We start from the raw sequence: 23,187 nt of genomic DNA on the forward strand, positions 1-23,187 counted from the left end.
CCATCTCTGTCAAATTAAAAGGCCAAAGTGTGGAAAATTATACTCTGGTACTATGAATTTTGTTATTTTAAAGGGACATATTTAAGCTTTAACCACTTTACTATATCTTTTATGATTGTGAGAAGTATGTCATTTGCAAGCCATGTTCTTACTAGAAAATATCAAATAAATAGGAAGCAGTTGGATTAGAAGTCAAGTCAACAAGCATTTACGATGTGCCAAGCTCTGGGCTCAGCACTGGGAGTAAAAATACACGAAGAAAGATAGTTTCTGCCTTCAAGGAGCATACTTCCTAATGGGGGAAGACAACAAAAAGGGAGCTGAAAAGGAGGTGGGGGTGGTGGTAAGAACAGAGTCTGGAGAGGAATGAAGACATTCCTGGGGATTTTTTTCAAATAGTGTTTCTGGGAAGGATCAGATAATCAGAAGAAGAAGCCTCAAGAGCAGAGAGTACTTCCAGTGGGAGAAGTCCAGGGATAGAGGGAATTTCCAGGGTGAGGAGCCTTCTGTGGCTTGACAGAGAGTTTAGAGATTGAGGAATGGAGACTGCAGAACAAGAGCAAACCTTGAAGATCCCTTCCACCTATAAATCTATGATCCTAATTTCATACAAAATTCTTAATTCCAGTGGCTCTGATAGCGTCTGAAATGTAGTAGTCACTTAATAAATGTTTACCGATTGATTAATCATCCCATGAATATCTTGCAATGTGTTTTCTTCTTCCAGTGCATTGTAGAGAAGGACATAAGTTCTACTAAGGGCTCCTGCACGTAAGAAACTTAAAATAACATTCTGAGCAGTGACTATATACTATCTGCCTCTTTGTCATTTCACTGGTAACTAATGTCATTTCTTCAAATCTAAACTAGAAGTCAACTACATCTAAAAATTCAATTTATTCAAGCACAGTGAGAATAATGATGTATAAGCACTGTAACTGTTAAAGGTATCATTTTTTCCTGACAAGTATAAACCATTGCCAAGTGCCTCTACAGTTCTACTAACAGGGATAAAAATAACATAATACATACAAGTCTCATGTTAGGGACAAAAACTCATTGGTGGATTCAGAAGCAATTTATCACCCTGACCTAATATTGATTATAAGTGCAGAATTGCTGAAGTGCTGGGTATAGGTCATTGCCAGGGGCAGAATAGTGGAGTAAATAAATGCAATATTACTATGTTCTTATGAGAAAATATTTGTGATGAATAGAAAAATACACTTCAGTCTCCTCAATCAAGCTGACAAATGGCTCATTGAAAGCAGTGCCAGTCTGTAGGGAGGGAGGGAGGGAGAGAGAGAGAGAAAGGGAGAGAGAGAGAGAGAGAGAGAGAGAGAGAGAGAGAGAGAGAGAGATCCATTGTGTAAAATCCATGCTTTTTATTTTTCTGATGAGATGTAATTTAGATGTTTCAGAACCTGGAATTTTTATGCACATCTATGTTCACTAAGAAGTTTTCCAACTTAAATCTACTTAGAGAAAAAAATGTGTATGTTCTGCAAATCCAGGCAATAGCCTTATCCATTATATGTACGTGTCCATTAATTCACTTATTTATTTTTAGCAACAGCTCCTGTGGACTGTGAACTGCTTTACTTTTACTTCTTCCAGATAAGAATAAAATAAAATAAAATTTCCCACTTTGATCATTCCAAAGTTTATAATAACATTGTCTTGGACCTTTTTCTTTGTCAATCAAATTGAAATTTATTTTCATTTTCATTTCAAGGAGAATGCACACAACTTCAGAACCATTTACAAAAAACCTGTGATTTGACAAAATTCATGCCTTCCGCAGAGCTGAAATTGTGCTAAACATGTACCTAATGCTAATAAAGCGTTGTTACCATGAAGAATGTTAGTAAGTAAAAATTTAGGCTGTTATGCCTAACTTCAATAGCAGAATATTAATGGACTATTTAACGTAATACCTAATGATCACATTTATTGTGTGTGGGAAATTCAGAAAAAAAAACTTCTCATGAATTGAAAGGTTTTAGGTAATACAATACAACAGTATAATGAAAAATGTGTGATTCAGTCAATTATTCTTTTGTGTATACAAAGTTGGATCTCTGGTTGACCAATTATTTTTTACTGAATTAACTATTGATTTGGATGATATCCTTTAAGAGATATTAAAATCTTTTGAAAAACAAATATTTTATAGAATGTATCCCAAGCATATGTATATTTTCCCTTGAAAGTTAAGATAGCTTAACCATTTTGGCTATATTTAATGTCCTACAGTTTGAAACGGAAACTAAAATTTAAAAGGTTAAAGATAACATACATAAAAGTAAAATTTTAAAATTCTGCTTAAATTTATTTAGCATATAATTGTGGACTTACTTTAAGGACTACTTTTTTACGTAAGAAGTCATGAAATAAGATACATTCAAATATTCATGTAACCTCCCACGTTTTTTAAGCAAATAATGCAAAATGATTTTAATGCAAAGTGATTTTTATACAAAATATGTTCAGTCATGGCTAGTTAAATATCCTTGAAAATATAGATACAAAATACATCCCAAATCCTAGAAAGTTCTTTTAAAATGTTTGTATCACTGGTTTTAAGGAGAGTCAGAGTGCAGGAGGGTTCAGACAATGAAACTCTACCATGGAAGGGACCCTTAAAAATAAGTGTCTGGCTGGGACTTGAGTCATAAGTCACATGAAAAATAACACAGTATGTTGGTGCAGCTAACTTCCACTTCTAATATGGTTAAGAAAATGCGAAGTGAAGATTAATCACATTCTGATAGGTGCTCCTAGAATTTAAACATTTTCTGCCTTCATTCTCTGAAAAGAAGTGAACTGCAGGTTTAAGCTATTACCATGGAACAGTATAATCCATGTGGGCAATAAAGTTTGCAGTTAAAGTTTTGGTTTGAAAAGGCAATGAACTAAAATTAGATTTCAAAAGCTGTCTAATGGAGGCATTTCCCCCTTCTCATTCCAATTCTTATCCCTTAGCACAAAGTCGCACTAAGTAAGAGCAATGCAGTCATCTTCAGTATTACCAAAGCATTGTCAATGCTTGCTATTATTATTATTATTATTATTATTAATGGAAAGCTTTTCCAATCAGCTCTTGCTTTCCCAGTCTGTCGGGAGCAATGTACTTTTCTTAAGCAAAGGTCAGTAATTATTTCACAGATTAGGGGATGTTTAAACTCTATAAAGTAGTCATAGGCAATAACCAAGTACCACAGATGGCACCATAATTACTTTCAAATTATTGTTTGCTTCAAAGTGCAGAATATGTTTTGGTACTTCTGTTGACTTACTCTGAAGAATTCTTTTGTTGACCCAGAGTCCAATGTTCCATATGCAATTTCAGTTTGTTTGGCAAGGTCTTCTGCACTTTCTATTGGGGAGACCATTCGCTCAACTGTCAAGAATGCAGCAAGGTTGGCCGTATAAGATGAGATGATGATGAGCGTAAAGAACCACCAAACACCTCCAACAATTCGACCTGAGAGGGATCTAAACATGAATAAGGTAATGAACATTTTCCTGTCTCTAAGGTCAGGAAGAAAAGGAAAGAGAAAATACTATTTCTTAACGTTCTTATTAACAAAGTAATTTTAATCAACCTACCTAGTTTTACATCTTTTGGAAGGATTTCTTTTAATGATTTATTCAATATTTAGTGATCCTTCTGTTATATTTATAATGTAATTGATGTGGAAAATGTGGATTTAAAATTTCCTTATTATTGCTCAATAAGTAGAAATGGATAAAAGTCTAACTTTGTGCTGGATTTTGTCCTTAATGCACAGAAGAGTGCTAGTGAGACCCTAATAGCACTGGAGAAAATATGGATTGCGTTTTCCTTTCTAGTCATAGCTTCACTGAGATGGAGCGGCATATGTAGGAGATAGTAGAGCTGGCACTGTGGCTGTAACAGGTGAATGACTACATTCATTGCAAAATAATCTTAGTCCTTGGATATAGCACCTCAGACTACATTTCCTTTCTGTATTAGCTGAAGTATATTTTTACATTATCTTATATATCTTCTTACTACTCACTATTCCCCTTGCTTGGTGTTGGATTAAGGATGTGGATGAGGATGGAAAAATCATCTAAATGAGAAAAGTCAGGATGCACTGATGATCTCACTAGCACCTTATACTGTTTAAATTGATCTTGAAACTTTTTGGCTTTTGCTGGACTGAGGAATCCCTATGTTAATTCTATAATTTCCATGGCTAACATTAAAGCTAGCATAATAAATTACCTTATTTGATCCTCACAACAAGCTTGGGAGGTAGGTGCTATTATTATCTGTATTTTATAGATGCGGCAACTGAGGCTGAGAGAGGTTAAATGATTTGCCCTGGGTCATACAACTAGTAATTGCCTGAGAGAGGATATAAATTTATGCCTTCCTGATTTCAAGTCAGGCACCTTAACTATAATATCATAATAATTTTGCATAGCTCTTTCCTCACCCCTTAAACATTTTTCTAAGTTTTAGTTTCTGTCTTGGTCATGGTCTCTTGATACAGGTGCAATGGTTTTCTGTCCTGCTTCTGATCACTTATTTAGATAACAGAAAATAACTTTAGGAGGTCCTAATTGATATATGCGCAAGATTTTATATATTGAGCTCAAGATATGTATATGTGTTTAAGTGCATGTCACAGTATGGAAATGGTTCATTATTTCACTGCTGTGGGAACTCTTTATACCTAAGCAGACTTAGTAGATAAGTCTTAGAGAGATGCTTGAGGCTCAGGAAGATTACATGGCTTGCCCATGGTTGATTACATAGCTAATTAAATTTGAGATAGTATTTGAATCCAGGTCTTTCTCCAGTTTCAGGAATATATGTACTATACCAAACTGCCTTTTGAATATGCAAGGTGTCCACAAAATCTTAACGCTATTTTACATTTAATAGCTTAAAGTTATTATACATACAATCTCCACCCCTCCCCACCCCCAGCCATTTTAATTTATTTACTCTATGGGGGAAGTGGATTACAATTTGGCTACTTCTGTTTGCTATTGGAGCTTGACCTATTTTTTTCCAGCAAAATTAACAGTGCAGTTACTCAGATATATCCCAAGGTAATCCTGAAAACATATGCAAAAAGCCTGGAATGCCACTAATCACTTCAACATAATGTTGGAGTAGATTGGTCTCAAAATAGTATTTGTCTTGATTACAGAACTTAATACATGAAGTCTTAGAGTGTATGTCTCTTTTAGTGATCCAGATTCTATGGAACTTCGTAGCAGACATCTCCCTTAAGTTGCATTGGCATGAGAATCAAACTTAACAGTTGCTACCCATCAGCTTATTAAAATGTTTATTCAAATCATGAGAAGGGAACTGAAAATGAGTTCATGTAATTACAACTTAGATTTTATTTTCCATCTGTCAAATCACTGAACTAAACATTAATACTAAATGGTTTTGACAGTGGTGAGGGTTGGCATAAGTTACTGATCTAGAGGGAACATTAATCTTTATGATTTATTCACATTTTATGCAGACAAGAAAGAAATTAGGTAGGATTATGCTCAATATAATTTGTGAATTGAAAATTTTTGTTACTTTCAAAAAAAATGTTTTATTTTAGAAAAAGAGCACATGGACCTAGACCTAGGACAAAGCATTAATGTAGCCTAGGCAAGGTTTAAACATTGAACCACCTATGTAGTAGATTACTGTAATCATACAACTTAGCACAATATAAATACCTATCTGCCATAGCCAGCAAATTTCTGGCATTCGAAAATACATATTTATAAACACTAAGGTTAAAAAGTGCTCTTGGTTCTCCTTCCCTGGGCTCCCTGCAGCTAAGTTCTATATAGATACTTACCTTGTTTGTCCTTAGTACTGGATCTGGGTGGATCAGTGAACCTCAAAAACATTGGAATTAGTGGAGAATAGATACTAGATAAAGGAAACATTCAGAGTTTTTAAACTAACCTTGGTGAAATGTCACATCCTTGCTGCATAAAGGCACCCAGGGAAAACCAGAGGCTGTTAAAAATGCCAAACTCATTGGGAGGCTGGTCACTTGGTCCTTCTTTTCCATCCTCTGGTTCTTCTGTGTGCCACTCATACGGACTAAATCTACTCACTAGGAACAGGACCACGCTGACACCAATGTAGGCAAAAACTATGCACATCCAGATCTCATAGGCCAAAGGATCCAAGAAGGAAAAGACTCCTGGTTTAGATTTCTGAGGCTTTTTAATCATAATGGATATGCCCAAACTCATGAAGGGCTTTGAAAAGTCTATAACCTCTTCTCGGACCAAAGTGATTGTTAGCGGGGCGATAGCAATCTCTGCTTTCTAAAAGAGAAGAAACACATACAAGTGTATATGTTAATATTATTCCGTGAAAACACCTAGTCATCATCTGTATAGCCAGATTTGAGCAAAGTGATTTGTTTTCCCGTACATGATATAGATCACCAAAAGTATGTTTTTGGTGGTAATAATTTGGGGGTGGAGGAGAGAGAAAAAGATGAGAATATGACTTCTGATTATTTCACTTGTAATTAAGGTGATGAAAAGAGTAGGTGATTGGAAGTGTTGCACCCAGCAAGGCTAGATCTTGCTACCTCTTGCCACTCTATTTCATCAGAAGCTGTCACTGATACCTTCCTTCACCATCATCTCATTCCTAATAAATCTAAATTAAAGGCATGTATTTCCTCCCCCCTCCCTTTTCCAGCCAAGAAACAGAGATGTTAGGAAAGCAATCACAATATTTTTTTTCTGTGTGAAAGATCAGTCATGGCAAATTTCTACCGATACATTGCAAACATGAAAATCTGGGAAATATTAAGTTTTTATTCAAGTGACTTCTTAGCTTCTACTTATTGAAATGTGTTATCAAAATAAGTTGGTAAAACAGCATTGCCAATTGTCAATCATCCATGCTAACAAAGAAAAAGAGAGGTGAGGCAAGACATGGTGAATACTGAACAACAATCCTCCAAATAGTTATGTATGTATGTACATATACACATACATTTAGCATTATAATAGTCATAGGATAGTCTATCACTTGGTCTCTGTCTTTTTGTCTATCTCTCTCTCTCTCTCTCTCTCTCTCACACGCACACACACACACACACAGACACATATCCATGCATCTAGACATTCTCTCATTCACCCTGAAAATGGTTGCTCATCCTGCCAGCAGCCTGAGATCCATTTCAGATGATCCAGATAACCGAGGATTGATCATAAATACCTCTATATATACAAAGATTTAACATACCTTGTAAATGCTAACATATACTATCAAATTTACCCTGGGGAATGATCATAGAGTGCTAGAAGTTGCTGTTTCTGAGTGCAATGAGCACCTACTATTTTTGCAAGGTAGATCCTCAATGTGTGTCTAAATTTGCTTGCTGTATTCCTGTCCTATAAGTATCAAATATTACTGTGAAACAAATACTTTAGAAACACTTTCTCAATTTGAGACAAGGCAGTAATGGTCATTTGACAAAACTGCCCTTGCAAGCTATGGTCCGATGTTATTTGCTCTCTGTATTGCATTCCTTTTCTCATTTAAAGTTACCTATGCAGTCAGCACCTCTTTCACATGAAGATAAAATCTAATGGATTGCTTTATAATGTCATTCTATTTCCTCTTTATGTTTAGTTACTATATTACTGGGTAGCAAAATGTCAGTTTCATGGTCTGAAAAGCAGAATACTGAGCTATGCAAGAACCAAATGGAAATTTGGGCTTGAAACGTGGTTCCCTCTGTGGATTTGGGTTATGTCTTCAATCTTTTTTTACCTATGTTATTTCCAAGGAAAGGGAAGAGGCATTCCCTGTGTAATTACTGATTTCACGGGGGCCTTGTGAAGATGAATCAGATAGAGTATGCTCTGTGCTTTGGAAGATGAAAAGCATGAAACAATCTTAATGTAGCATGCTTGGATGCTTTAGGGCATTTCTGAATCAGCATATGATTGTATGTTCCTGTTATTGTGTTCCTCACTGGGAGAAAGCTTTTCCTTAGCTGTAAGTTTGATTTCTGGTTGGAAGAAATAGGATGCAGGATGTCACAACAACTGAGTGCCTGCTTTCTACTTCTAGCAACCAGCTTGAGATTGTGATAGGAGCTAAAGGGATGATCGGTCTTGCAAGTCAGGCATGAGTGAATGTTTTATTTGCTTTGAGCTGAAAATTTGTCCACATATTTATCTTTTGGTGCAGGAGGAGCATTATACCATTTCATGTGAAACCACAACATATTTAATCTTCACTTTGGGGAGCTTTGTTGTTATGTAAAAAATGGAAGGAATTACATCACACATCTTCAATATCTAATAGGCCCAAGAATATTGTAAGCACCTTGTTTTGTTAAAACAAAAAATATCTATGGCTTGGAAAAAATCTTTGTTCAAGGATTCATTGTGCAGTTATGGTTTAAGTAACTTTAAGAAGGGTATTTAATCAGTACATGATATTTTTATGTAAATGACTTGCTCCAAACAACCTTTACTTTGTGACTTGCTCAATGAGTGACTGTCAGAGCCAGAATATGAAGCCAAAAATGAAAGTAGAGAGGCACAAGGTCTAAAGTTAAATCCTAGCTCAGCTACTTGCAAGACTCTGTAAAACTCTGTATAAAGCAACCTTATTGCTCTTGGGCACAGTTTCTTCTTCTATAGAAGTAGATAGTTGGGCTAGTCCCTTCCAGCTCTAAATCCTATGATTCTAGACCAATTTCAGCATCACCAAGTAAGTGTTGATTGGTGAAAGTTGCTGAGGTTAGCTCTGTAGTTCTCAAAACAGTTTCTAAAGGTAATAAACAAATATGAAATTAAATAGCTATGCACTATTCACTTTTTAATGGACAGTGTATTTTTAGTCATTTGACTATGAACTTCTATGACTGCCATTTTCTTCTTCTTGAGAAGTCAGAGTGTTGATTACTTTAAACTTTTAGGAATTAATAAACTGAGAGCATCTAAATATTATATATATCTCTTTGAAGCTATACAACTAGAACACTTTGTAACAGTTTACTTATTCAATGTTGATTTTTAAAAAATGCAATAATTACATACGTTCATAGAAGATAAATTCATCAGTAAGTTGATTTGCTTACCCCATAAACAAGTTCTCCTACCATCCCATTCCAGATTTTTGTATCTGCATCCCTTGCTCCATATTTTCCATCTGGGACAATGGCAATTTTGTACTTGATACCAATATGTTTTGCAATTTCAGAAGCCAAATCTACACAGTATCCTTCATACTTGTCATTCCCTTCAAACATTTCATGGTTTTTCTTGTACATAACATATGGGGATTCCTATAATGAAAGAAGTAGAACTGTAAAGGAGAAATATATGAAATGCAGTTTGAAAAAATAGCACGTAAACCTTTGGGTTTTAGGGTGTGACCAATAGTTAATGTTTGGAATTAGTCTGTACATATTAGTGTATATTCATTAGTCTATAAATAGTCTCCTATGGCAAAATAAATCAATACTCAAACTAAGGCACACTAAATAATTTCAAAAGATTCTTAATTATTTATCTTGCAAATGAATCTTGAAATGCTTTAAAATAATTCTGCAATCAATCAGCAAGTAATGGGTCATTACTTTATGCCCAGCACAGTAACAATGCTAGGACATTTTGGGGAAATATAAGAAGTCTGATGAACCTAAAGTTTTAAAATTAAATTAAAGGAATTAAAGTTTGAAAATATGGAGCCTAAAAATTTTGAGGCTAGCTGTATGTGAAGTTTGATATCTCTGTAAGAAAAGGTCTGAAAATGTGGAATGAAACAAGACATAGGTTAGTCCAAATTCTACATATTTTGACTCTAGTTTGGAATTATTTTATATACACTATGCCCTGAATTGCATGGAATACACTTTCTCAGTGATGTTAGATATTCTTTTTATGCCTAGCACTAGTACTTTATGAATATTAATTCAGCTTCCAAATAAATTTGAAATTGAGTGTGTCAAATTTCAATAAAGTATGACTCATGTAATGTTAAATGTAGTTACTAAATGGTTTACTGAGCAAGTCAGTATTACTTGAAATTATGCATATATATCCATATATAGATATCTTTAGTAGTAGTAGTACTTGAAAATCAAGAGCTTTGGGGAAAAACATTGATTAGATCATGATTCTAAGAGGTAATCACATTTGCATATAGCCTTGCATTTTTCAAACAGTTATTTGTATCTACATCCCTCACTCCATATTTTCCATCTGGGACAATGGTTAGCCAAAGGGGACTTGCCATGAACTTGAAATTAGAACACATTGGTCCATCAGTCTTTTCATGGAAATTCACAATACAATTATGATCATGACTGTAAGCAAGGTCATCTTTGAATATATAAAGCACTGATGTAAATATATATTTCATAACATGATGCTATGTGATTCTGAGGCTGCTCTATAACAACTCTGGTTATCCCATTTAGCTGTCTATTAAAAAACTGAAAAGCATAATTCCTAATTTGACTCTTTTGTTGATTGTTGGATTTCCAAGCATCCCTATTTGATACCTACAAGATATTCTGTATTAATTCTTATTTTGTTTTTAATTAGTTTGTCATTACACAAACAAAAAAATTTTGAAGAAAATGTCCTAATAATTAGCATAAAATATAATTTCACTAAAGCTGATGGCTCCTACTGCCTTCTAAGTGACATAAATGACACAGCACAATCGCCTTTGTATTATCTTTGCATATGCCTATGCTTAGTGGTCAGGTAGACCAGGACACCTCACTTTCTGCTCTCATTCTATATAGATTCCATTAACTTCTTTATTCCTCCATATATAAGAACAACTAAATTTATGTTCCTTACAGAGATGCTTTGAGGATTAACATATTAACTTATAGAAAACATTTTTTTAAATATAGAAAAAGTAGAGGAACATTGCAAATTATAAATGTGAGCATGAGATTTAGGGGGCTGTTGCAAAGCATTGTTCACTTCAAAGATATGGCATAATAACATGAATAATTATTGCAACTGACTCTTTTGCTTTTATAGAGACCAGTATAGAAAGTCAAGAGCCACATATCTGCAAAATAATTCTGTATTTTTATTGAAATAGTTTTATTGCTATCAGCTGTAATTAAAATGAACTTAGGTACATGATAAAGATTTTCCAAAAGAGGAACCATCCATGTCCCAATTTCAATATTAAGCCTCAGGAACAGAACCTTAGATCCCTGGCATATGAATTATATTATATGATACCTCATATAGTTACATACCTTTGCCATAATGGCACTATTTATTGGAATTTGTTTTACTTGACTAAGCATATTTGTGACAAGACTTTGGTTTTTCTTTTAGATTTCTTTTTTATTAAAGGGAAGTAGAAGGAAAAGAATCAATGCTTCTTAATCGAAAAAAATCAATTAAATATATAAATAAATTATTTTGTGTCAATGCAGGCTTGGCGTAGTTGAAAAGGACAAAACAACATTATTTTCCTCTCCTTACTGAAAATTAATTTAACATCTCTTTTTCTAAATGCAGGGAGAGGGGAGATATCACAAACTAGATTAAAGACAAGATATTCAGCTCTTACCCTAAGTATCTACATTTTGGGGGACAACTGTCATCATTCTAAAAACATGAGTGCTACTCTCCTAGATACCATGTGATTTTAAAAGGGACTGAAAAGATCACATGAATGGAATTTTCCACCTTTAGCCAATTCAAATCTTTAAGATTCAAATTGACTAATTCAAATGACTAATCCTACTACAGTACACTAATTCTACTACACACTTTTCTGTCCAGCTCTTTTAAAAGAATGAAACACTAAAATATGCGGAGACTGGAACAGAGAAAGAATGAAAAAAAAGCTTCATTTAAAGTCTGGCTCCATTTTTCCAGCTTCCTTTCTGGACAACAAAGATTAATTTAAGGTTCGTTTATCTTGTTGAATATAGGCTAGTATGATTTTGTTTTAGAACTACAAATATAAGTCAATATATTGCAAATGAGAAGGTATGTATGCCTATATTTATATTAAATATTCATCTCCCAAAATATTTATAGAAACCTGGCAAAATGTTAGACAGAGTCAGGTCAGCCTATGGGACCAATAGAATTCTGAGTGTCAGAGTAAGGTGAAATGCAAGTCAGTGGGAGTAAAACAGAGCAATGACTTGGTGGTGGTGGCGGAATGTAAGAAGAAAAAGCTGACCCTCAGCTCTCACCACTGCTCTGTTCTCCCTTATATCATATACACAGGCCTGCTATTCCTTTAATTTTGTTTCCTTCTTAAGGAAGAGTGATAGTTTCCCCATCTATGAACCTAAAGAAATTGACAAATACCCAAATGCAATTTTTAAACGGTGTGAATTATTGAGATTTAGTGCATACTGTAGGGGTGGCATAGGAGGGACCTATGCCTAGTCTCCTAGTCTCCCGGTGATAGTCTCCTTGGGGAGTGTGAAATACTATAATCTGAATAGTGAAAGACACTAATCTCCTGCTTTCCTCCTACAACTGAAGTTTCTTTTCTTTGATTTTAAGAGTTTTATATGTGCCATGGCATAATATTTCCTTAGAAGTTATTTTTTAAAAGAATTATTAGCCTTTGGCACTTTGTTACCACATTGGATTCTGGTATTATGAATTTGAAGATTGATACAACTTTCACCATAGATTCCCTGGCAAGACTTTGCTACTTGTAGACCTGGTGAGACTGTTTGAGGCAGCAAAGTCTAATTTAGTGGGCTTGGTCTTCAACTTCACAAAGTTGAAACTCTCTTCCATTCACATACATTAAAAGCATATACCATGGAAGAGCCAACCTGGAAATTATACTTATTTAAGTATTAAACTGTAGGAATAGGGGTGTTACCAGAATGATTTCATATATGTCACACAAAGTAGTCCTAGGCAATTGCCTAGAAAATGATTTGAATGCAGTTAAAATGATGAAAGATTCACTTGCATCAGTTGTCAGTTTAAAATTATTGATTATTTGCTATGGAAATTGCTGCCTGCCTGAAAAGCATCCTGATAAATATAAATAATTTATTTTATTACAGTCCTATAAGTTCAGTGGGAAAATTCTTAGAACTTGAAATTAAGTTTTTGGTTTTTTTTTTAAATCCAGTTCAGACAAAAGTAGGCTTATTTCACCCTTTGAATAAGTCTAGGTGCATTCAAGGTAGGTTTGTTTGAAAGCTAAAGGAGTTTCTTTAATATACTAGAAGAACTGATATTTAAGAAAAAAATCATTATCTGCACTAGCATGTATGTGACTTGCATTGTGTCTATCATGTTCATATAAAAATATATTATGTAGTTGAGATCAAACTATGTCAAATTATATTATTTAAACATTCTCAGAACTAACTTTGATTTTAGAAAATTGTAGGCCACTGAATTTGGTTTCATGGTATTTTGTTCCATGTTACTCTATTTTAAGAATATGATGAATTAGTGTACTGACTTTCCATAAAAAATAATTTAAATTAAGTGAAACTGGAGGTGGAGGGAAAGATCTGGCTGTAATAGCTCATTTTCTCTGAAGAGGCCAAATTAACTCATGGAGAGAATACTTTGAGGTTACCAGTAGTCTTTCCTGTCCTCTCCCTTCCCCACCCTGATTTCAACTAAATTAGATTCCTGCCCTCCTAATTATAACCTATGAGACAAGTTGCTTCATATCTTTGGCTTTCACTTTATTTATAAAATGGTGGCCATGGGTGGTGGTAGTGGTGAGGAGTTGGGCTAGATCATCTCTAAGCTCTTTTCTAGCTCTAACACCCCATGATCAAATCATACCTACTTCACCAGACATAGGATCAAAACTTACTGACTCAAATAGTCTATATGAATTACTATTTTGTCACTTAGTGTTACATCAATAATGGTCACAGGCTTATAAAAGTTGCAATTTTACAATACTTAAGGCTTAAAATTTAGGAAATTTTGGAATAAGACTTCTTTTAGAAAAATTGGGTACCTGAGATCTTTCTATCATTCTTTCTTAGATGTTTCACCCAGGTAATAAAACGAAGATCCCATTATAGAGAAAAACTGACATTGTACTCTGATCAAAGATGACATTTTAGAAGTATAAAAAGCTAAACACCACATTTTGTTTGGGCACAACAGCTAATTTCTCAACAGTTTTTTATTTAACAATAAAATTATCTAGCAGTACAGCACACAAATGAGATACAGAAGGGAAAGGCAAAAGAAAGAGTAGCAAGACTGTGTACAGTATTTCAGAAAAAATATTGGCCATGCAATACAATCTTTAACTTTTTAATATGGCTAGATATGTGTCTTACTCATTAAAAAAGAAAAATTAACTATCTTTATCTTTCTCAGATGGTTTTCAATGGAGTTGGAGGGGTTATTACATGTGGTTCTCCAATATCTCATTCATCTGTATTTCCTTCAATATGAAGAAGGGTATGGGAGATGTCATGGGTCCCTGGATAGCATTTTCAACAAAAGCAAAATACAGTGACCAATACTATGGGTTCAGGAGTGTCCATTAATAAAATATTATCTGTAGTTTACTTGGTTATTAACTTGTGAATACTAAGTATATTTCAAGTATGAATAATATACAGATAAACATTGGTCTTGCACTATGTTCATAACAACAATGATGGTAGTACTGCCAATCAACAGAATTTATACCCAGGTAGTACTATATGCACATATAGATAACACACTTGTCTTTTTAAAATTACTTTTTATTAACTTACAGGTGACATGCTGCAAGGAAATCTAAACATGCTGGGCAAAAATCATTCAGCCCCCTGGTTTTTAGATTTATAGCTGTAGTCCCTTGAACAGTAGGGGTAATAAGGAAGGTTATTCTCTAGATAATAATTATCAAGCACATTAAAATGCTTCATTGCAGACAAAACAGGCAAAATTTCAAAAATGTGTGTGTTTGAAAGATTGTATTTGATCAGGAAACAATCACACAAATTCATATGTATTTACTTGTTTTAGCTATGCTTGGAGTTATGAATGGCATATATACATAATGAATGTACAGTGACCTCATTTAAAGACATGGGGATGACAGAAACTTTTAACTAAATGATTCCCATTCAACATCCATTTCTTCTCTTGATAAGGATGAAGGTCAATTCTTCATCTGTTTTAGATAATTCAGCATGGTCACAGAACTTTTTTTTTTGGTGGTCGAGGGCCTGGTCATCCAGTGAAGAACCATAATCCACATGAAAAATTAGTTTAAGTTTACTATATTGGAGAATAAGACTCGAGCCTTAGTTAGGAATGTTCGCAGCATCGTGGAACTCTTTCTTTCTTGATCAATTTCTTAAAATAGGATTCTTCATCAGAGGCTGAAAAGAGGAGGACTGTACTGAAGTATGATTTTTCCATTACTGGGTCTTTTTTTAGGAAAAGAAATATATATATGGCTTTTAAAGTCCATGCAAATATTACAGTTAGGATAGAAGTTACATATCTCACATTGCCACAAACACAATTGCTGTTGTTGATTTGCATCCTCAAAAGATAATCTTGAAATCAATGACATGACATATTACATCCCTAACTGGTGATGTAACACAGAGGGAACTGTAACACAGTGAAACCATGAAAGTGTCACTAAAGCATTTTCCAGTATTTTCCTATTTCACTCCAAGATCAGTTTAGGAAATAGGTCAACCTTACTGAAAAACACTAAGCTACCTAAATATGTTTTCATCTCATTTAAGGTAGATTGTTCCCATAAATGATTAAAAATATATATATATATCTTGTCTAATGAGACAGGTGAAAAGTGCAGCAAGCTGAGATGTAAAACTTTAAAACTGGACAGGAAAAGGTCACCCTTTGCTGGTCTGCTTTGACAAGCATTCACTCTAAAGGGCATGTTTGACTTCAGAAAGGAAAAATGTAAGATAGTCTATTATTTAAAAGGTAATTTCACAAGACTCTCTTTGAAGAAAGGAGCTTTGAAATCTAGAGAATTTCTCATTTTATGAAGTGACATAATGAAGCAGCTGCATTTTGCTCAATTCCCAAGAGCAAGTCAGTGAATAATGGTGTGAGTATGGATTGGTCAATGAGAAAAATAACCAGTGAAGAAAAAAACAGTTATGTTAACATTAAAAAATAAATATGAACCTAAGCAAATTGGCTTCAATAAACACTCATATAAAACATGTCCATTAAAGTCCAGATTTGGTTTCTCTAGTCTTATGATCAGACAATGCAAATCCTATAGATTATTAAACTACCTGAAAATGATAATTTTGAGCATAAAAACTATTATTACATTGATGTTTTAAAAGCACTACAGAAACACTGAAGGTATTGAATTTTTGTTATTGACTTTTCAGCTGTTTTGTCTTTTAGGGATCTGTGCATTTTACAGATTTTCATCTGGAGTTTTACTGCATCCATTTTAAATTTTCAATGTTATTACAGAGAATGATGATAGAACAAAAGACAATACAAATAAAAGGAATGAGTTGACTCAAACTTGGGAACAAATAGATTCTGAATGAAGAGAATATTATAAATAAAACAAGCCACTAAAATACAGCTGTGACCCCCCCCCCCCCCCATTACCCATACCTGGAAGATTGTCAGTCTCCCAACAGAAAGGAATAATAAATACACAGACAAAAACTTACCATGATTGTGGTTACAACAACTGTCCTATTTTCAACAGCTGCAGTGTCATTGCCAAGTGTAGGTACATCTTGAATCAGAACTAGTTTATCCATATCATTCCAATAACCAACCTGTAAAATACAATGTAAGCAACTTTAGGACAAAATTTAAAGGAATAAATCATTGGACCTCAGAAAAAGGCAGATTTTTAAAAGTACAGAGGAAGCAGGATTTTAATACATGAACTACTTTATAATTCTGGTACCTATCTGTACCAACAAGGCAGAGTGACTTTCCCTTAGCTATATCAATCAGTGATCTGCATGAACTTAGCTAGTGTCTATCAGGCATTTTTCCAGGTGCTGGGGATACAACAACAACAAAAATGAAACAACTTTTGCCTTCAAGGGCTTACGTTCTATCATAGGAAAATATCTATCATGTATATATGCAAATAAACACAAGGTAATTTATGGGGGAAGATGAAGGGATCAGCAAATGTCAGATGAAGTTAAGCTTTTGAGGAAGTGAAAGGTTCAAAGGGGAAAGTGTGAGGAAGGAATGTATCCCAGTCATGGATGAGAGTTTGCATAAACGAACAGGTATAGGAGATGAAATGTTTTATATGAAGAATAGCAAGAAGGCCAGTTTCAATAGACAATAGCGTGTAAAAGGGTTGAAGTGTTAAAGACCTGGAAAGCAGATTGGAGACAGATTATGAAGGACTCCAAACGTCAAAGAAAGGAATCTTATGTTTGATCCTATAGGTATAGGGAGATAAGTGACTTTATTGAGAAAGATAGTGACATGGTCAGTCCTACACTTTAGGAGTATTAGTTTAGCACAGGGGTAAGGAATCTGCGGCCTCAAGGCCACATGAGGACCTCTAGGTCCTCAAGTGTGGCCCTTTGACAAATCCCTTCTGTGGAGTTTGGATTTAGTCAAAGGGCTATACTTGAGGACCTTGAGGGCCACATGTGGCCTTGGAGACAGCAGGTTCTCCACCCCTGGTTTAGCACCTCTATGGGAGATGGATTGGAGAGGTTTTCATTCAGGAATTTCAGTCAGAAAAATAGTAAAAATTGTAGAAAAAGGAAAAATGACATTTAAATTCAAAATATTGTCATACTGTAAAGGCCTGTTCACTCAATATTTTGAAATTTAAGACAATTTTATGGGCATTTCAAAAGCAATAAAAAGAGAACTAACAAGTGAATATGCATATATCTTATCTAGAGGGCTAAAGACATTATGAATACAATTTGTAAGAATTAAAATGTTGGCAATATTTTCATTTTAATGGGATAATTTCAAAGGTGTTAAATTCTCATTTAATGTTTCCTTTGAAAAATGAAATGTCACAATTTTCTACAAATCATTGACTTTAAAAAAGGATGCATTTGCAATCACCCTCATGCAAAACTGACCTGAAAATATATATTTGGCTAATATTTTGCTGGCATATATACATATATGTTATATATGTATATATTTATATGTTGATTATATTTCATGTATGTCAGGTATACTATAGAAGAGATCCTTTTCCAAGTACTAGTTGGATTAAATAGCCTGTGAGGTATCTTCCAAATGTGAGAATCTGTGATTAAGTATGATTTATGAGTTCTATTTTCTCCCTTTTCTAGCTATCTTTATCTTTTAACATAGACAATAGAATTTCAAAATTAAGGAGAGATTTTGAAGGGCATCTCGTATAATCTTCCACACAATGAAGGAATCTTCTTTACAACATTTCTTAGAATTATCATACAGTTTCTTTTAAAACCCTTTCATAATTGAAGAGCTCATCACTTCATATGGCAGCCCAGATATAGGAGAGGCAGTATAGTATACTGAAAAGAGAATGGGTTTTTTAGAATCTGAGGATCTGGGTTAGAATCATGTCTGTCACTCTCTGTGTGACCTTGGGCAAGTCACATGAGCTATTTGGAACTCAGTTTCTTCATCTGTAAAGACAGGGGGTTAGGCTAGATGATATCAAAAATCTCCTCCAGATTTAACTATACAATCTTATGATCTCATGATCCTACATTGCAACAGCCCTAGAGTACAGAACTCTACTCAATTAAGTTTAAAATGTCTATTAAGTATCTACTATATATAAATAGTCCAGAGTTTCTTCCACTCCATTTATAGTACTACAACCCAGCTCAAGCCCTCATCAACTCTGTCAAGATTATTGAGAAAACTTTCTGATTCTTCTTTTTTCCATCTTGTCCTTTCCTCTTCACATATGGTAAAATATTCTTATTAATGTACAGGTCTGAAAATGTAATTTTCCTGACCAAATGCCTTCAGTAGCTCCCTATTGCCTATAGATTGACATGCAAACTCTTTAGCTAGGTATTCAAGTCCTTCATAGTCTGGCATTAGCCTACTGTTTCAGCTTTACTTTATACTCTTCTTAAGTGACGTACTTTATCTTCTAGTTGATAAAGATATAAGGATATACAAGACAGTGTCCTGCTACACCCAATTGCCTCTTCACTCGGGGAGTCTTCCACGCCTGGAAGGTACTATTTTAATTTCTGTTTGTTGAAATCTTTGTCTTCCTACAAGACTCAGGTGTCACTTCCTCCATAAAACTTTTCCATATATAGCCAGATAAAATGAACTCTCTCTTCTCAAATGTTCATTTCGTTTCATTCTCATTGCTTCATCTGGCTCTCTAATCTGTCCCTATCTCATTCTATCTCAAATCATACTTATTGGTATATGTCATATATTCCCCATTAAATTGTAAGGTCCTTGAAGACAGAGGTTGCATAGTTTTTCATTTGTGTATCTCTAATATAATGTCTGGATTATTGTTGTTGTTTAGTCATTTTTCAGTTATGTCTGACTTTATGACCCCATTTGGGGTTTTCTTGGTAAAGATATTGGAGTAGGTTGTCACTTCCTTCTCCACCTTCTTGTACAGATGAAGAAACTGAGGCAAACTTGGTTAAGTGACTTGCCCAAGGTCCCATAGCTAGTAAGTGTCTGAGGCCAGATTTGAACTTCCTGATTTCAGGTCTAGCTGCCTGTCTGGCTTGACAGGCCTTTAATGTTTGCTGAATTGAATACCAGTAGTTTGAATCCATCATTCTGGCCTGTTGAAGTCTTTCTGAATTTGGACCTTGTGATCTATCAGTCATTTCTAATGCAAGTTTGATAAACATGCCTTCTGTCTCATTATCCAAATCATTGATTAAAATGTTGCACTGGACAGAAACAAAAGCTGAGATCAGTGGAATGATGCAAGAAATCATGGTATTGTTAATTTTTGTAGCTGGATGGAATTTTAGGGATCAGATGACCACAAAGTCCAGATAGCTCATTTTATGTTTGGAAAACCTAAGGCCTAGAAAAAGTGTAACTTTTCCAAGTTTACATGGCTACTAATTGGACTAGAATCAGTCTTCTTATTCCTATACCAATACCCTATGATATTTAGTCTATCCCTATATTGTCATTAATCCATCAATTTATAATCTTTAGGCCCAATTAAACCACCCTATGAGTGGTTCTAGATCATCTAGATCATATTTCTTCACCTTATTTATAGAAGCTTTCTTCATCAAAGGACTTAGTGAAATCAAGACATATGATTTATGCCATTTCTGTCACCTACAACATAACTAACATCAGAGAGTATAAACATTTGTTTGTTTCCAGCAATGCACTTATAGTTCTTCCCCAAATACACATTATAATAAAAAATAAAATAAAATGTAATAGAAGAAGAAAGAATATTAAAGTCCTTCCCACCTATTTTCATCAGGTCCATTGACAAATACTTTAAGGGTCATCTTTGCTTTATATAAGTTTTTGGACATTTGAATAAAATGTTAATTTCATGGTTTAGCGCTATAGTAAACAGATTCTTACCTTGTTAACAAGAGAAACAATAATATTACCTAATGAATACATAGAATTTTAAGGTTTACTTTACATATATCATTTTATTTAATCTTCATTTGATCTTGCTTATTCTACAAAGCTAGTCTGAAATATCATCATTCAAAAATAAGGAAGCAAAGAAATGATTTGTTCGTCAAATTCAAAATTCTTGGTTGACATTTGAAGAATGAATCAAAAAACACCTTGGTTTTATCTTCAGTAATGTTAGATGAGTCAGCATATTATATAAACAGGAAAATTATCTGGACATTATCTAACGCCATAAATACTTGACTACATGTCTAAGGAGGCTTATTGGCCATCCATGGACAAAGGAAGTTTGAAAAGCAGATGGCTCCTGGTAACCCTTAAGTAAAGCATAACTGCTGCTCCCATGCATATGGCCTGATTGAATTTGTTTCTTTAACACCATCCTCCTCCCATTCCAAAATGGTGCTGCTCCTACTTTGACTCTTCTTTGACACTTTGAATCTGTATTCCTCAGCTTGATGGCAGTAAAAGATCACCATTTGGCTTGACTAGACACGTCTACTTTGCATCTTTCTCTTTACTTCTCAACCATGTCCCGTGCCTCACCATTTTGCATAGATAATGTTGCCAGACTTTGACTTAGACTCTCACTGTCTTGCCTTATTCCTCTAACTAGCAGACACCATAGATCTGGCAATAGATGAACTGGAAACTCATTGAAATCTATAGTTGTGAGTTATATCTATTCCTTCCTGAAATTGCAGCTGGAGCTAATTAAGCAAAGCAGAGATGTGACAAACACATTGTCCAAATGCTCAAAAAAGACAGCTTGTGCAGCTAGTGCTTGAATGAAGCCCATGGCTCCCAAGCTCCTTAGGAATTGTCCCTTCATAGAATTTTGCCTTCCTCTGTGCTATTTATTAATGGATTTCTTTGGGTAGAACATAATTTAGCCTAAACTTTTTTTCAAATTTGAATATTTTAGTTTTTCCAATTACATGTAATTTAAAAAAATTGAGTTCCAAATTCTCTCCTTCCCTCCCTCCCATTACATCTCCTTGACACAGCAAGTAATTTGCTATATAGCCTAAACTTTTTAGATTATATATCTAGAGCTGGAAGGAACCTTAGAGGTCAAATATTCCAATCCCCTTAATTTTTAAGATAAGTCTGAAAGAAAGCTGAAAGAGTAGGTTAAAAATCATGTTGGGAAGGATTTGAGTGCCTGGCTAAGGAGTCAATATTATTATTCAATAGGCAATAGAGTTACTGAAAGTGTTTGATAAAAGAAATTACATTTTCAGATCTGTGCATTAGTAAGAATATTTTGCCATATGTATAGAGGGGGAATCAAAGAGAAAAGAGACTAGATACAAGAAGAAAAAAAATCAAGGCCAAGAAAGACTTGCCTGAATGAATGACTTGCTCGAACCCACACAGGCAGTGAGTGGCAGAATTGGCACTTAGATCCTATGACTGTAACTTGAGCATCTTTTTCTACTGTCTTGTGTCTTGTGGTCAGAATTCCTATTAGGCTGTCTTTAACTTGAGTTTAGATGTTGATGTCTATAAGTTCTGATTCATGGCTCTGTGTCTTAATTTTGTGTTTACTAAAAAACTTGACTGATCATGTCACTTCCCTACTCAAGAAACTCTAGGGGATCCCTATTTTCTCTAGAATCCAAAATCTTTTGTTGAAATTAAAAAACTCTTCACACCCCAATTCCAAACTATCTTTCCAAACTAGTGCCACTTACCCCCTTCACTCATCATGTTCCAGCCAAACAATCCTATTTACTCTTTCTCATGCATGGTAATCCTTGCCATGTGCTGTCCCCTAAGCCAGGAATGCTTCTCACTTCTGCTACACAAAGTCCCTATCTTTGCCAAATTAGCTGATGCTTACTAGAAAAGAAGCCTTTCCTAATCTTTCCACTTAGTCTTCTTTCCTCAAATTACTTTGTGGTTACTCTGTATATATTTTTGTGGCAACATGGGTTAGTGGATAGAAAGTCAATGTCAGGAAGACCTGGGCTCAAATCTGCTTCTTATATATACTGGCTGTGTGAAAAAGGACAAGTCACTTAACCTCTCAGTGCACCAGGAATCTCTGTAAGACTAACTTACAAGAGTAGGTGCTAATTTGGAACTATGCCCAAAGGGCTATAAAATTGTGTGTACCCTTTGATCTGGCAATACTACTGCTAGGTCTATATCTCAAAGAGATAAAAAACAAAAGGAAAAAGATCTATATGTACAAAAATATTTATAGCAGCTCTTTTAGTTGTGGCAAAGAATGAAAATTGAGGGCATGTCCATCAATTAAGGAATGGATGAATAAGTTGTGGTATGTGATTATAACAGAATATCATTGTTCTATAAGAAATGACAAACAGGATGATTTTAGAAAAACTTGGAAAGATGTATATGAGCTAATACAGAGTGAGTGGGCAGAACCAGGAGAATATTGTGTACAGTTTAGAGCAATATTGTACACTGAAGAACCGTGAATACTTTAGCTATTCACAATACAATACAATGATCCAAGACAATCTCAAAGGACTCATGATGAAAAATGCTATCTGACTCCAGAGAAAGAACTGATGTTGTCTGAATACACACTGAAGCATATAGTCTTTCTTTCTTTTT

At 34.5% G+C, this 23,187-nt stretch overlaps 1 protein-coding gene across 1 annotated transcript in view; it reads right to left on the bottom strand.

The window, feature by feature from the left end:
* The window catches only part of GRIA4 (glutamate ionotropic receptor AMPA type subunit 4), a 160,904-nt gene that overhangs the window by 63,407 nt on the left and 74,310 nt on the right, over positions 1 to 23,187 (bottom strand). Inside the window, 4 exon segments of the mRNA XM_036743956.1 lie at positions 3,300 to 3,498; positions 5,963 to 6,333; positions 9,123 to 9,329; positions 16,665 to 16,775. Coding sequence (XP_036599851.1) covers positions 3,300 to 3,498; positions 5,963 to 6,333; positions 9,123 to 9,329; positions 16,665 to 16,775 — 888 coding nt within the window.

This window comes from Trichosurus vulpecula, chromosome 2, assembly GCF_011100635.1.
Source record: "Trichosurus vulpecula isolate mTriVul1 chromosome 2, mTriVul1.pri, whole genome shotgun sequence".
Taxonomy (NCBI): domain Eukaryota; kingdom Metazoa; phylum Chordata; class Mammalia; order Diprotodontia; family Phalangeridae; genus Trichosurus; species Trichosurus vulpecula.